The 13,416-nt window shown below is 46.1% G+C and overlaps 3 protein-coding genes across 3 annotated transcripts; 2 read left to right on the top strand and 1 right to left on the bottom strand.

Moving 5' to 3' along the window:
* Window positions 1-1,903: 1,903 nt before the first annotated feature.
* LOC130047315 (death-associated inhibitor of apoptosis 1-like) lies at window positions 1,904-3,110 on the top strand. The gene is made up of 3 exons (XM_056141983.1): window positions 1,904-2,182; window positions 2,505-2,724; window positions 2,980-3,110. The coding sequence occupies exons 1-3, from the start codon at window positions 1,904-1,906 to the stop codon at window positions 3,108-3,110; spliced, it is 630 nt and encodes a 209-aa protein (XP_055997958.1).
* Window positions 3,111-8,996: 5,886 nt separating this feature from the next.
* On the top strand, window positions 8,997-10,400 carry LOC130047313 (uncharacterized protein F54H12.2-like). The gene is made up of 2 exons (XM_056141982.1): window positions 8,997-9,963; window positions 10,156-10,400. The coding sequence occupies exons 1-2, from the start codon at window positions 8,997-8,999 to the stop codon at window positions 10,398-10,400; spliced, it is 1,212 nt and encodes a 403-aa protein (XP_055997957.1).
* Window positions 10,401-12,336: 1,936 nt separating this feature from the next.
* LOC130047312 (uncharacterized) lies at window positions 12,337-13,128 on the bottom strand. Its single transcript, XM_056141981.1, has one exon. The coding sequence runs from the start codon at window positions 13,126-13,128 to the stop codon at window positions 12,337-12,339; it is 792 nt and encodes a 263-aa protein (XP_055997956.1).
* Window positions 13,129-13,416: the final 288 nt, after the last annotated feature.

Raw genomic sequence — 13,416 nt, 5'->3', positions numbered from 1 at the left:
AGTCCACCCTGTTTGATCTGGTGGAAGTAGACCCCTTTCAAGAATCCATCACGTTTGCCAGCACGGCTAATTTAGCCTACCGACGAGGATTCATGGTTGAAAATACCATCGCCATCATTCCCAATATGGGCTACCGGCCAGCACGACGATATTCAGCTAAAGCTTGTCGATGGTTCGCCTGGCTAGAACATCAACATCACTGCATACGACATGCTAGAAATGGGGGCGAAGTCACGCTTGGACCCTATACAGTAGATGGGTATGATGAGGAATCTCGTATCGTGTACGAATTCTATGGCTGTTACTGGCACGGCTGTCCCACCTGTTTCCCGAATCTGTTGACTGACATGCATCCTCATCGTGTTCAGCATACGTATCAAGACCTCTACCTGGACACCTTAAAACGAGCCAGTGCTTTAGAAGACCAAGGCTATACAGTCGTGAGCATATGGGAACACGAGTTTGATCGTCAGACCCAGACCAATCCCGACTTACAGGAATTTTTACAAGGAGTCGATATACAAGATCCTTTGAATCCCCGTGACGCTTTGTACGGAGGCCGGACCAATGCTACACGACTGTATTGTGAGGAGGGTGACATGCGATACGTGGATGTCTGTTCCCTGTACCCGTACGTGTTGAAATACAAGCCATTTCCCGTCGACCATCCCCAAGTCATCACCAGCCATTTCACCGATGTCAGAGACTATTTCGGGCTCATTCGTTGTCGTGTCCTCCCACCCCGAGAGCTGTATCACCCCGTATTACCTTACAAGACCGGGGGCAAATTACTCTTTCCCTTATGCCGCACCTGTGCGGAACAGCGCAACTTAGGACCCGACGAGCGGTGCCAGCACACCGATTCTGAACGCAGTCTCACGGGCACCTGGGTGACCACCGAACTTCACAAAGCATTAGATCTAGGGTATCGTCTCGACCGCATTTACGAAGTTTGGCATTTTGAGAAAACCAGTGACCACTTATTTCGAGCGTATATCAACACCTTTTTGAAAATTAAACAAGAAGCTTCCGGATTCCCCGAGGATTGTCAAACAGCCCAACAGCAGCAACATTACATTGAGGAAATTCAGCAACGAGAAGGCATTGCCATGAATCCGGCCGACATCCAGAAAAATCCGGTCCGAAGAACCATTGCCAAACTCTTTTTAAATTGCTTGTGGGGAAAATTTGCTCAACGATTACAATTACCCAAATCCCTGTATCTCACGGAAGAAGAAGAATTACAACAGAAATTACAAGATGCCACTTTAGAAGTCAAAGGCATCGAACTCTTAGAAAATCGTGAACGCCCCGAATGTGATATGATGCTGATCAATTATCAGGAGAAAGAAGAATTTTTAGAAGACTGTCCCTTTGGAAACGTGGTGCTGGCGTGTTTTACAACAGCTCATGCTCGTTTACATTTGTACGAGACGTTACAGCCTTTGGGAGAGCGTGTCTTATACTTTGACACGGATAGTATCATCTATCATCACGACGAGACCCAGTTCAATCCGACCATTATCAACAGTTTAGGCGGCTGGACCGATGAATTGGGTGGAGATCGTATCATCAAGTACATGTCGGGCGGGCCCAAAAATTATGCATACGAGACCCAGGGGGGAAAATCTGTCTGCAAAGTCAAAGGATTGACACTCAATTATCGTGCCTCTAGAGTCGTGTCTCTCGATACGTTGGAAAAAATGTTGAAAGGAGAAGAAGAAGAAGTCCATGTCCGCTATCCACACTTTATTCAACGAACCCGCCAACATGATGTGCGAACCATTCCTCTGGTGAAGAAATACCGCATGGTGTATGATAAACGTCAACGTATTCATGACTATGACACGCTGCCTTACGGGTATTAAAAAGGATATGCTAGAGAAAACCATCAGTCGGCAAAATGACGGACTACGAATCACTACATAACCCGGGTACACCACGTTATGCTCTACTGTCAGATCGAGTAGCGTCGTTTGAAAATGCTCCCGAACACTTGCAGAACCTATTACCTACCATTGCAGAAGCGGGATACTTTTACAAAGGGTACGGGGATAACACGTGCTGTTTTTATTGCAACTTTGGACTTCACCATTGGGGAGCTGTCGACAATCCTTGGATACAACATGCTTATTGGTATCCTCACTGTCCTTACCTGAAGTGTAATAAGGGTAAACAATGGGTACGACAAGCCTTCAATGCCTATGCCCGCGCTAAAGACAGTGGTTGCGATTGGGAAGGCTTACCCTTAGACGCGGCAGGGAATCCAATGTGTACCCAGAAATGTCACATTTGTTTAGAACGAGACTTGAGAATTGCTTTTTTACCTTGTGGTCATTTATGTACTTGTGCTATATGTGCTACGGGACTGAAACAATGTCCTATTTGTAGACATAGTGTTGAGCAAGCTGTACGTATTTTTATTTGTTAATAAATATGTATGATCCCATGAACTTGTGTCATTTATCAAGATGTATACCTACGAGACACTTGAACCTTTTCAGTTGAAACATGAATTTACCATGGTGGTGGCTGGACCCTCTAAATCGGGTAAAACAGAATTTGTCAAGCAACTGGTGCAAAATACACAGTGGATTGCACCGCCTCCCGAAAAGATAGTATGGTGTTATCGAGAATGGCAGTCCGCGTACGAATCCTTACAGGACAAGGTCACTTTTATCCGCAATATACCTCAAGACGATGAGCAGATAGTGGCGGATCTCAGTACGCGTCATCTACTCATTTTTGATGATATGATGGGAGGTAAAGCCATCGAATCGATTGTCGACTGGTTTACGCGCAAAGCGCATCATCGCAATACCAGTGTCATTTATATCACACAAAATCTGTTTGATCGAGCAGTACAACATCGTACCATCAGTCTGAATGCTCACTATCTTGTGCTGTTTAAAAATCCTCGAGATAAATCTCAGATTGGGGTGTTAAGTCGGCAATTACAAATGCCGCATTTACTTCCAGCCTATGAGGACGCCACCCGTGTACCTCACGGGTATTTACTAGTGGACTTGAGTCCTCAGACGTCGGACGATTTAAGATTAAGAAGTCAACTCTTTACCAACTTGGCTGTGCATATGCCCCCGAGAGTATAAATAATGTCACATCATGGGGAGGTGTATCATTTGAAAGACAGTCTTCACCATGGGTAGACCTTCCGCGAAGAGTAAATTAGTCAAAACGTTACGCCGTTTACAACGGGAACGGGATCCCGTTCAACGGAGCCATCTCATTGAATTAGGACGTAGAGCCTTACTCAACTGGTTTGCGATGGGAGCTCGAAATTTATTGCGAGGCGTCTTACCAGGCAATAAAATCACTCAGCGGTTCATTCAATCCCATCGCCAAGACTTGAGTGTCATTGCCGATAAGAAGTCCAATGAAGAAGAGCGTAAAAAAGCCATTTTGAAACGAGGAGGCGCCGGATTCTTAGGAGGGACCATTATCCGTCATTTATTCAAATGGGAAACAGGCCGTAAGCCCCGTGGGGGACAACCCAAGAAAACCAAGAAACCACGGGCTAAGAAAGCTAAAAAATCACCTCAGAGAATTCCTAAACTCATTATTCGCTTACCTAAGAAGACACCCAAGAAGTCCCCTAAGAAGTCCCCTAAGAAAACAGCTCTCAGGATGAAGAATCCGTTTCCCAATTGGGCTCCAAAGAAAACCCCTCTCATTGTGAAGATGCCGTTTCCCAAGGCCACTCCCCCCAAGGCCACTAAAACGTTAGCCAATCTGAAAGCCGGATTAGCTCAAAAGAAAATGGAACGATCCATGCATGGGCCTATAGGAAGTTCCAGAACCAGTGATACTGCTCTACCGAGTTTTGCTCATACCTTTGGAAGCATGAAATTTCAACCCTTAACCACCTCAACACCGGTTCAGGTGCAAAAGAAATATAAATGTAAATTTTGCCCTCTGGTCTTCAATGCGAGAGAGAACCGCAATCGTCACGAAGAGACCGTCCATCACAAGCGTTTTGATCCTAAACATCCGAGTGCCATTGTCCTGGACTAGGTATAAAAAGGAGGGGGAAGGGGCCCCACCCTTCATTACCATGGCTCATACGAAGAAGTGTGAATGTCGATTACGACCTCATTTACCGCTCTTGCAGACGTTAGCGGCTCCTCACTATTCCAGCAAATTAAAGACAGAGGTGTTGAAACATTGTTCCAATGACTGCATTTTAAAGATTTGTGAGATTGTGTACAATCTATTAAAAGGGGTGATTCCTCTCAATCCTACTCAGAAGCGACAACTGGGTCGAAAGAAACACATCTTAAGACGCTTAGTCCGGACTCAACCCGTGAAAAAACGACGAGGTATACTCATCCACCAAAAAGGATTGGGTTCGTTTGTGTGTGGCAAGATTTGTAAGAAATCATGAGTCGAAAAATGGTGTTGGTACCGGAAGCGATGCTCAACGAATTAAAAGGCAAATTACCTAAACCTCCCGAATTTACCTCGACTATTGGTTTACGCAGTGATTTGGACGAGATTGAACATCGAGATGATTTAACCGAGAAAGAAAAAGTGGGGTTGTACGGTCATCAACTTCATCGCTATCGTCAATATTTACAACAAGCTCGACATCCCACCCCAGCCACTCGGCCCTCCCCAACCACTGCAGCCAGTGCCGCCTCACCACCCACAACCGCCTCAGCATCCGATGACTTGGAGGAACAGATTATCAAAAGCGTCAATAAACCGGGTCGAAAGAAAGCAGGTTTATTACTCGATCATCTCAAGAAATCCAAAGTGGTGACTTGGAATAAAGAAGGAGAAATCAGCTATAGAGGACGCAGGGTTCCCGATTCCAATATTGTGGATTTAATGACCGAAGCCCAACGACAAAGACCCTTAAGACATCGTGATCCCCCCACGGGATTAGAGGAATTTGCTCAAGCGTTAAAAGAGACTCATGCTCCCAAAGGATATGTGAACAATCGGGATGTTATAAAAGCCATGGACAAACCAGGGAAAATCAGTACGCCTAGACCTCTAGAGGAAGAGGAGAGTGGATTTCAAGAAATCTCTGGTTTTGACCAATCTTTCTATGAAACTCCCAGACGAATGATGACCCCTAAAAATATCTGGGAGGCCAGTAAAAAGACATCACGTGAAATTGGAAAATGGTTAAATCTACCATGAAAGCAGAACAGATCTTACAGCGACTGTATTACGATCCCAAGACAGGGTATGGGGGAGTCCAGGCGTTGTATCGTCAAGTGCGTCAATTAGGACACAAGATTACCCTGTCTCAAATTCGAGAATGGGTGAAAGCTCAAGATACCTATACCTTGCATAAACCGATACGGAGGAAATTCAAGCGACGACAAACACGAGTGACGGATATGGATGAACAATGGCAATTAGATTTAGCCGATGTCTCCAGCTTGAAACAAGACAATAATGGGTATACGTTTTTATTATGTGCCATTGACGTGCTGTCTAAATATGCCTGGGTCGTGCCTTTAAAACAGAAAACGGGGAAAGAAATGATACGAGGCTTACGAGGGATTTTTCGAGAGGGACGTCGCCCCGTGCGCATTCAGTCCGATCAAGGAAAAGAATTTACCAATAAAGAATTTCGTCAAGCCTTCAAATCCATTCATTTCTTTACGACCCGTAATGCCGAAACCAAAGCCAGTATTGTGGAACGTTTTCAACGCACGCTGAAAGCACGCATGTGGCGGTATTTTACACGTCATAAAACACGACGGTATGTCGATGTCTTGGGGGATCTGGTGTATGGTTACAATCATACCTATCATCGCAGTATCCGGCGAGCTCCTGCTCAAGTCAATGCCAAGAATGTCTTGACCGTATGGAAAACCTTGTATGGAAAACAGAGTGCCGATACCACGAGTCGCTTGCAAGTGGGGGATCGTGTACGCATTAGTAAAGCCAAACGTACGTTTGAAAAAGGATATTTACCGAATTGGACCAAAGAACTGTTTACCATCTCTAGAAAAGTGCCAGGACGAAACGTCTATCGCATTCAAGATGATCACGGGGAAGAATTAGAAGGAACGTTTTACGAGAAGGAATTACAACAAGTGATTAAAGACGATGATGTCTATGAAGTGGAAGAAATCTTAGGGTATAAAAAGCGGCGTGTGGGAAAAAAAGTCATTTCAGAAGTCAAAGTGCGTTGGAAAGGATATCCTCCCAGTTTTGATTCATGGATTCCGCAAGCGGATCTCATTCAGCCATGACCAACCAGTGGACTTTCTTGGGTGAAAAAGTCCCTCGAGCAGAAATTGTGTATTTTGCACAATTATTCCTGTGTTTAACCATCATTATCACCTCGGTCGTCATGTTAGCCTTAGGCGATCCCAATCGCGATTTTTGGATGGTCACCTTAAGTTCTTTGGTGGGCTACGTCATGCCTAGTCCACAAATGACGTTAGCGAGCCCGAGTATAAAACAGGAACGATCTTCTTCAGATTCATCAGTTCACCATGGCTAACACACAGTACGCCTGGAAACAAGAGGGAAAGAAAACGGCATGGTTTGCGGATAAGCAGATGTGTTTGATGCATTGTAAACAACACAAAACGTCCACACATCCTGTGTACTTGTACAAACGTATACTGATACCTCACGGATGGTCAGCCTTTATCATGAAGACCAAGTATCAAGAGTTTCGCTGGAAAGTCAAAGCCTTCTGGGGATTGATGGGGCGACAAGACGAATCCGATTGGACCTTAAATGAGAGTCCTTGGTTTGACCATTCCGAGGACTGTCTCCGACATTTCAAAGACATGATCAATGAAGGTTATGATGTAGCCGATTGCTGGGGAACCCGACACTATCTGGTGATGCGACGACGCTTAGTCCCGAGACGAACACTAGAGTTGGAAGACTCGGATGCGTTGATGTGGGGTGGTGGTGGCCGCGATCAAGAAGAATGAATTGAATGTATTGTCATGTTGTATGTTGTTTCAAATAAAAAATTGTGAAAAAACAAAACGGTGTTGTGTATAAATAGAGAAGGAAACAGAGACAGGGGCTCATTTAAGACATCATGGCTGGAGGAGGAGGAGAAGGGTTTTACATGACTCTGTTGAGTGATGGGTCGATGGAATCGTTTCCGACGAATACAACGGCTCAATTTAAAACGTTATTGCCACACACCATGGACTTAACGGATGGAGCATGGGAAGTCGGATTGACCGAAATGATGTACTCGGCCAACTTACAAAACGTATCGGATAGCGAGGCTTATGTGGACGTTCTCATTCCAGATCCGTATACGCAACATGTCCAAGATCCCAACACTTATAAATGGGAAAGATTTAAGACAGAGAATATGGGCAAAGTCACGATGGCCAGGTGTGAGGTGGTGGTCCCCTGGGATCTGACGCCATGGTCCCATCTCTTTGCGGGAGGGGATAGTTTATTTCCCTTCGATATCATTCGCATTCACTTCCGACCCGGAGCTTATACACAACCTTTGGCGTTAATCAATGAAATCAACGCAGCCTTAAGGAGAACCCTGTGGAAAGTATGGACCGAGTTAGGGAATCCTAACGACGAGGGGAACAACCAGATCTTAGTGTATCACCCCGAGTACGATCGTGTCGAGTATCAGTTTAATGGGAAAGCACTGAGATCCACCCCCATGTGCATTCGTTTCCCTACGCCCTTAGCGTACAAGCTAGGTCTGGATAGTGACAAAATGATCCTGGGCCAAGAAACCATGACGAAATGGATCAACGTGAATTACTTGGGGAACACGACCATGGATGTCTACGACAATCTGAAAGCCATGTATGTGTATTGTGACATTGTGGATCCTCAGGTGGTGGGCACCAACAAATTGAAATTATTGAGAGTCGTCCCCTGTACGGCTCAATACGACGATCGACAACAAGCCCGTTGGGAACCGATTCGAGCCGAATATTTGAAACTGAGTAAGAAATATTTCGATACCATTGAGGTACACATCATGAATTCTTTAGGGCGTCCTATGGGCTTTTTAAATGGGCGCTCCTTAGTCAAACTTCATTTCCGCAAAGTGTATTGAAAGATGAAGTACCATCGAGGAGTCAGACGCCAGAAAGGACACGGAATCTGGTTTCTCATTCCATGGATTGCCAATGCCATTGTGGGTCAAGCGGGCCAAGGAAAGAAGAGAAAGAGACGGCGTAAAAAGTATAAAAAGCGGGTGTAACCCCTAACGAAGTTCATTTACATCAAGATGCACTACCATAAAGGTTTAATACGGCAGCAGGGTCACGGGCTTGGAGCCCTGTTGGGAATAGCCAGCAAAGTGGCGGGTCCCCTGATCAGCGGATTATTAGGTGGAGCCCCCGCACAACAGCAGCAACAACAACAACAGCGTCCTGTCTATCAAGAGAGATATTATGATTACGACCGCCCTTATCGCTCTTATCAGAGGAGACGACGTAGAAGCCATCCAACAGAAGAATATGACCCAGAATCTGAAAAGCAGAAGGGAAAAGGATTTTTCACCGATTTACTCAAATCGGGGGCTAAAAGTGCCTTAAAGGCTGCTGCTAAAACAGGGATGGATGTGTTAGATAATAAACGATCACTCAAAGACGCTCTCAAGACACACGGTGCCCAAGCCCTGAAAGAGACAGCAGGGTATGCTCGTAGGCGAAGGTCTCGAAAAGCCCCATCCAAACGAGGAAGAAAAGCACGCACAGGAATACTCAGGAAGCCTGGAACCACGACCCTCAAAAGAAAACAGGTGGGAAAACAGGTGGGAATACAGGAAGGAAAAGGATTTGTTAAAAGAAAACAACGTATCTTAGCTCGGGGAGGGCCTCATAAGAGACCTAGGAAGCAACCTAGGAAGCGATCTAGGAAGGGAGGTAGGAAGCTAGTGAAAAGGGGTAAGCCAAAACGCTCTCTGGATATTTTCGACTGAGAACCCTATAAAAAGGGAGTGAGAAGGAGACCAGAACACATTTGAGCCCAGTTCACGCTGAGTAACACATCGTTCCAATATGATGCACCGAGAATCTTGCGCTTGTGGCACCAGCAGTTTAGAACTGTTTAAAGTCCCCCCGACCAACGTCACTTTAGAAGATTCGAAATGGATGGAATATTACCCCATTTCCAGTACCCTCAACTCGGATACGGCTCCGATTGAATTTGAAATCAAAGGACAAGGAGATGAATATCTGGATTTATCCCAAACTTATCTCCAGATGGTATGTAAATTCACGAAAGCCAATGGAACGAATCTCGCAGGAGGCCATTCGACCTCGACCCCCGTGAATAACATTCTCCATTCCTTGTTCAGTGAAATCGATGTCAGTCTCAATGGAAAAGTCATTACCCCGGGGACGGATACTTATCCCTACAAAGCGTATCTGGAGAAATTGTTGTCTTATGCACCCAAGACTCTGGAAACCCAGATGAGAGCCTGTAGCTTGTGGGAAAAAGATACGGCAGGACATATGGATGAGGTCAAATTAGAAGCTCTGGCTCAAACTCCTATCGAATTTGCAGTAGTGTCTAACAAAGTCAACATCGCGGCCGTCATCCCGACTCCCGAGTATCCGGATGATTCCAAGAATGTAGGGTTGAGAAAACGTCACGAGAAGATTACAGACAGTAAGGAGATCGTGTTGATGGATCGATTACATCTGGATTTGTTTGAGCAAGAGAAATGTCTCCCTAATGGCTTGGATGTCCGTCTCAGATTCAATCGCGCTCGACCCCAGTTCTACATGATGACCGCTGCCGGGAGTAGTGGGAAAGTGGCCATTCAAAGTATGATCTTGTGGGTGAGGAAAGTCAAACCTGTGCCGAGTATCATTAATCTCATCAATCAGCAACTGAGTACTCAAACGGCGAAATATCCATTGAGACGAGTGGAAGTGAAAACCTTCACCATTCCTAGTGGCACCCAATCTAAAATCACCGATCATCTGTTTCAAGGACAGATGCCTAAACTGATCGTGTTGGGTTTTGTGGACAATGCGGCTTTTAATGGGGATAATACCAGAAACCCCTTTCATTTCCAAAATGAGAGAGTCAAGAAATTAGAAATCAGTATCAATGGAGAAATGATGGAAACCCGACCTTTGGAACCTAATTTCACCGACGATCAGTACCTGAGATCGTATTTGAGTCTGTACAAAGGCTTGGGAAAATTAGGTCAGGACTGGGCTCCGGACATTACCCTGGAAGAGTATAAAAACGGTTACACCCTCTGGTGTGTGGATTTCACGAAAGATCAAGAAGCCCAGACGGATAAATTTCATCTCATACAGACGGGGAACTTGAGAGTGGAAGTGCAATTTGCCGCCAACGTAGCCAGGACCTTAAACTGTGTGGTGTATGCCGTGTTCGACAATCTGCTAGAAATCAACAAACAACGAGAAGTCAGCATCGATTACTAAGAGAGAGATGGATACTCAGCAATTGAGAGATGTTTTACAACGAGATTTAGGACCGGCGTTTGCCGGTGTGTATCCTCGAGATGTCATACCTGAGCTGTTACCTCATCACAAAGCCATCGTGGTGAATACAGACCCTCACGATCGCCCTGGAGCGCATTGGGTCTGTTTGTATTTGAGTAGCCCTACCGTCGAATATTTTGATTCTTACGGATTACCTCCCAGCCATAAAGACATCCAAGACTTTATTCAACGCCACGGAGAGACTTGGATTCATAACACCCATTGTTATCAAGATTTGAATACGGATGTCTGTGGACAATACTGTGTGTATTTTTTACATCAACGCCATCGCCATAGAAGCACCGTACGAGAATGGTTACTTCCTTGGAAAGGCACGGCCTTACAACGCGATCGTTTTGTGGCGGATTGGTTTAAAGAGACCTTCCGAAAACCGAGAACCCATCAAGGACAAACTTGTCAATGTCAAAGACTGAATGTATTGTAAACTATGTTATTGTTATTGTTTATAGTTGGAGTTTAATAAAACGTTGGAAAATTTTTTTTTTCTTGTCATTGTAATCAACCATGTCTTTTCAAAAAGAATGGGTAGCCCTGAAAAGGGCTGTTTTCTTTCTCTCTCTGTTCTTGGTCTTTTCTCTTCTTCTTCTTCTGTCTTCTCCTTCTTCTCCTTCTCTTCTTCTCTTCTCCTTCTCTTCTTTTCTTCTCGGTCCCCTCACTGTCTGTTCTTCTTCTTCTTTCTTCTCTTCTTTTTCTGCTCCTCCGGGGGTTGCTCGTGGTCAAACACAAAAACGGGCAACCAGCCGTGTTTAAAAAACAATCTCCCCGGAGGCCGTTGCACCACTTCTAACTCTGCGTCCCAGTTTTCCTCAGGCGGGGGCAGATCCTGGCTCATGGGCGGTGGGGGAAGAGCCTCCCGTGAGGCCGGCGGGGCAATCTCTTGCTCCCAATCCTCCTCCCATTTGATACAATAATCATTCACTGTAGGGTCTGGTCCTACTCTACGGCTCATGGTTCTGGTTCCTTTAAAAAATCGGAATGCCCGATTTTGACGTTGCGCTCGTTTAAAAAGGCGAGAGCGCGGACGTCCTCGAAAACATCCCCTACCTCAGATGGCTGACGTCATGTTGATGACTCATCAAAAAACACTATATAAATAGGTCACTTGTTACCATTTTTTCTCAATCATGTCGTTTGAACGGTACGCGGACGATGAGAAAGATGTACTAGTGTGTGGGTATTGCCGAGGACCTTGGAGCACTTGTGGGTGTTTTCATTATAAAAAAGAAAACATCCTGGCCAAACAGAAGTGGATAGAGAGATTGGCAGAGCTGACGTATTATCCCTTTGTCTATAAATGTTGTAGTCACACTAGAGAACCCTGGCTAGAGTGTAAGTGTCCGCAGCATTGTACCATCACCCCTGAAGAAGAAATAGCACATAAGGACTGTACCTGTGAGATCTGTCAGGAGTTTAGAGAGCGCTGGACTCAGAGAAAGTTTGATCCCCGGCTGTTTCAACACTGTCCTTACAGTCAAGAACCCCGGTCAACGTGTACCTGTGAGACCTGTCAACCAGCATGTCGGTGACGGATCTACGAGGAGATGTATTATCTCTACCTTGGGTGGATGCTATTGTACAACAATGTAACTGTTTAACGGTGAAACCTCATGGATTAGCCGGAGGCAATTGGACTCATTATAGACAATGGATTTGTGACTTTGCTTATCAGTATCATAAACATGTTTACATTGTCAAGAAAATGTAACTTTATTATAGCTTTATTCTAGCTATTACTTGTGTTAATAAAAACTTTTTTAAAACAAACTTGTGTGTTTCTTGATTTTTGCCATAAAAAGTGTCTTTTCAAAAAAGTTGGTGGCCCTGAAAAGGGCCGTTTGGTCCTAAGGACCGACTTTCATTCCCTGCTTCCGGTAAACCGGCATAACGGGCACCGTCCCCGGGTGTGTCGCCGCTCCTGTAACTCTTCCACGCACGAGCAGCAAGCTGGGCGCTGCCCACATCCCCTACACGTAATTCCAGAGTGTACCCTGTCTTGCCAGCAGACAGGACACTTAAACCAGATGGGAACCGCCCTATCTGCCCAGCCAGGGACAGTCATAGGGTGGTTCCTCGGGGGATGAGTTGCCACCGGTGCGTGGGTTGGTCTCGGTGGTGGTGGAGTCCTCCCTGCAAACCGGATGGTAGGTGGTGGGGGTCTTGCAGGGGCTGCTGGTCTCGGTGGTGATGACGTGGCTGCCACCAACAGCGACGGACTCTGGGCTGGACTGGGAGGTGGTGCGGGGGACGGTGACCTCGGTGAATACTCCACCGGTGACGCTGGTGAGTCGCTCATCGGCACCGGGCTGTATTCCACTGGTGCCGATGGGATCGCTGGTGGTGGTGTTGTAGGCGTCGCCGGGGAGTAAGGTGGTGGTGGTGAGGGTGGCTGTGGGGCCCGTCGGCGCGGTCTCGTGGCCGTGGAGATTCGAGCGGTGCGGCGGCGGGGTGCCCTCCCTTCATACTCGGCCCGCACCCGGCAGATGATCTCACGGACCCCACTCTGGTCGAAAGGGGAGAAGGTGCTCAGGTCGTTCTCAGAACGCACGACCCAATTCTCCCCTACCCGTTCCTCAGCCACCACTACCAGCCGGTACCGAAAGCCAGGCAAGGTCTGGAAATTGTAGAGCGGGTCTCTTCTTGTAGCCATTCTTCTTTCTTCTTTCTTCTTAAATAATCTTCAAAAATCTTCTACAACTGTGCTGGATCACCAGTGAAGCGAACTGGCGAGTGCGCCGGTATATATCAGGAAAGCGCGGACCTCCTCGAAAACATCCCTCGCTTCGGAGACGAAGCCAAGATGGTGGCCGTCAAAATGGCGGATTTGTGCTTTCGAGTAGAGAGTTTTTTCTCATTGTCTTTTTCTAGACATTCGATATCTGTGCAAGGTAGATTTAATCTGATAGATTCTGAGACGGCGAATGCGTTAAACTTATTT

This window comes from Ostrea edulis, chromosome 6 (genome assembly GCF_947568905.1).
Source record: "Ostrea edulis chromosome 6, xbOstEdul1.1, whole genome shotgun sequence".
In the NCBI taxonomy this organism is placed as follows: domain Eukaryota; kingdom Metazoa; phylum Mollusca; class Bivalvia; order Ostreida; family Ostreidae; genus Ostrea; species Ostrea edulis.
The sequence above is the reverse complement of the archived record's forward strand: the minus strand, read 5'-3'. Positions and strand labels throughout refer to the sequence as shown.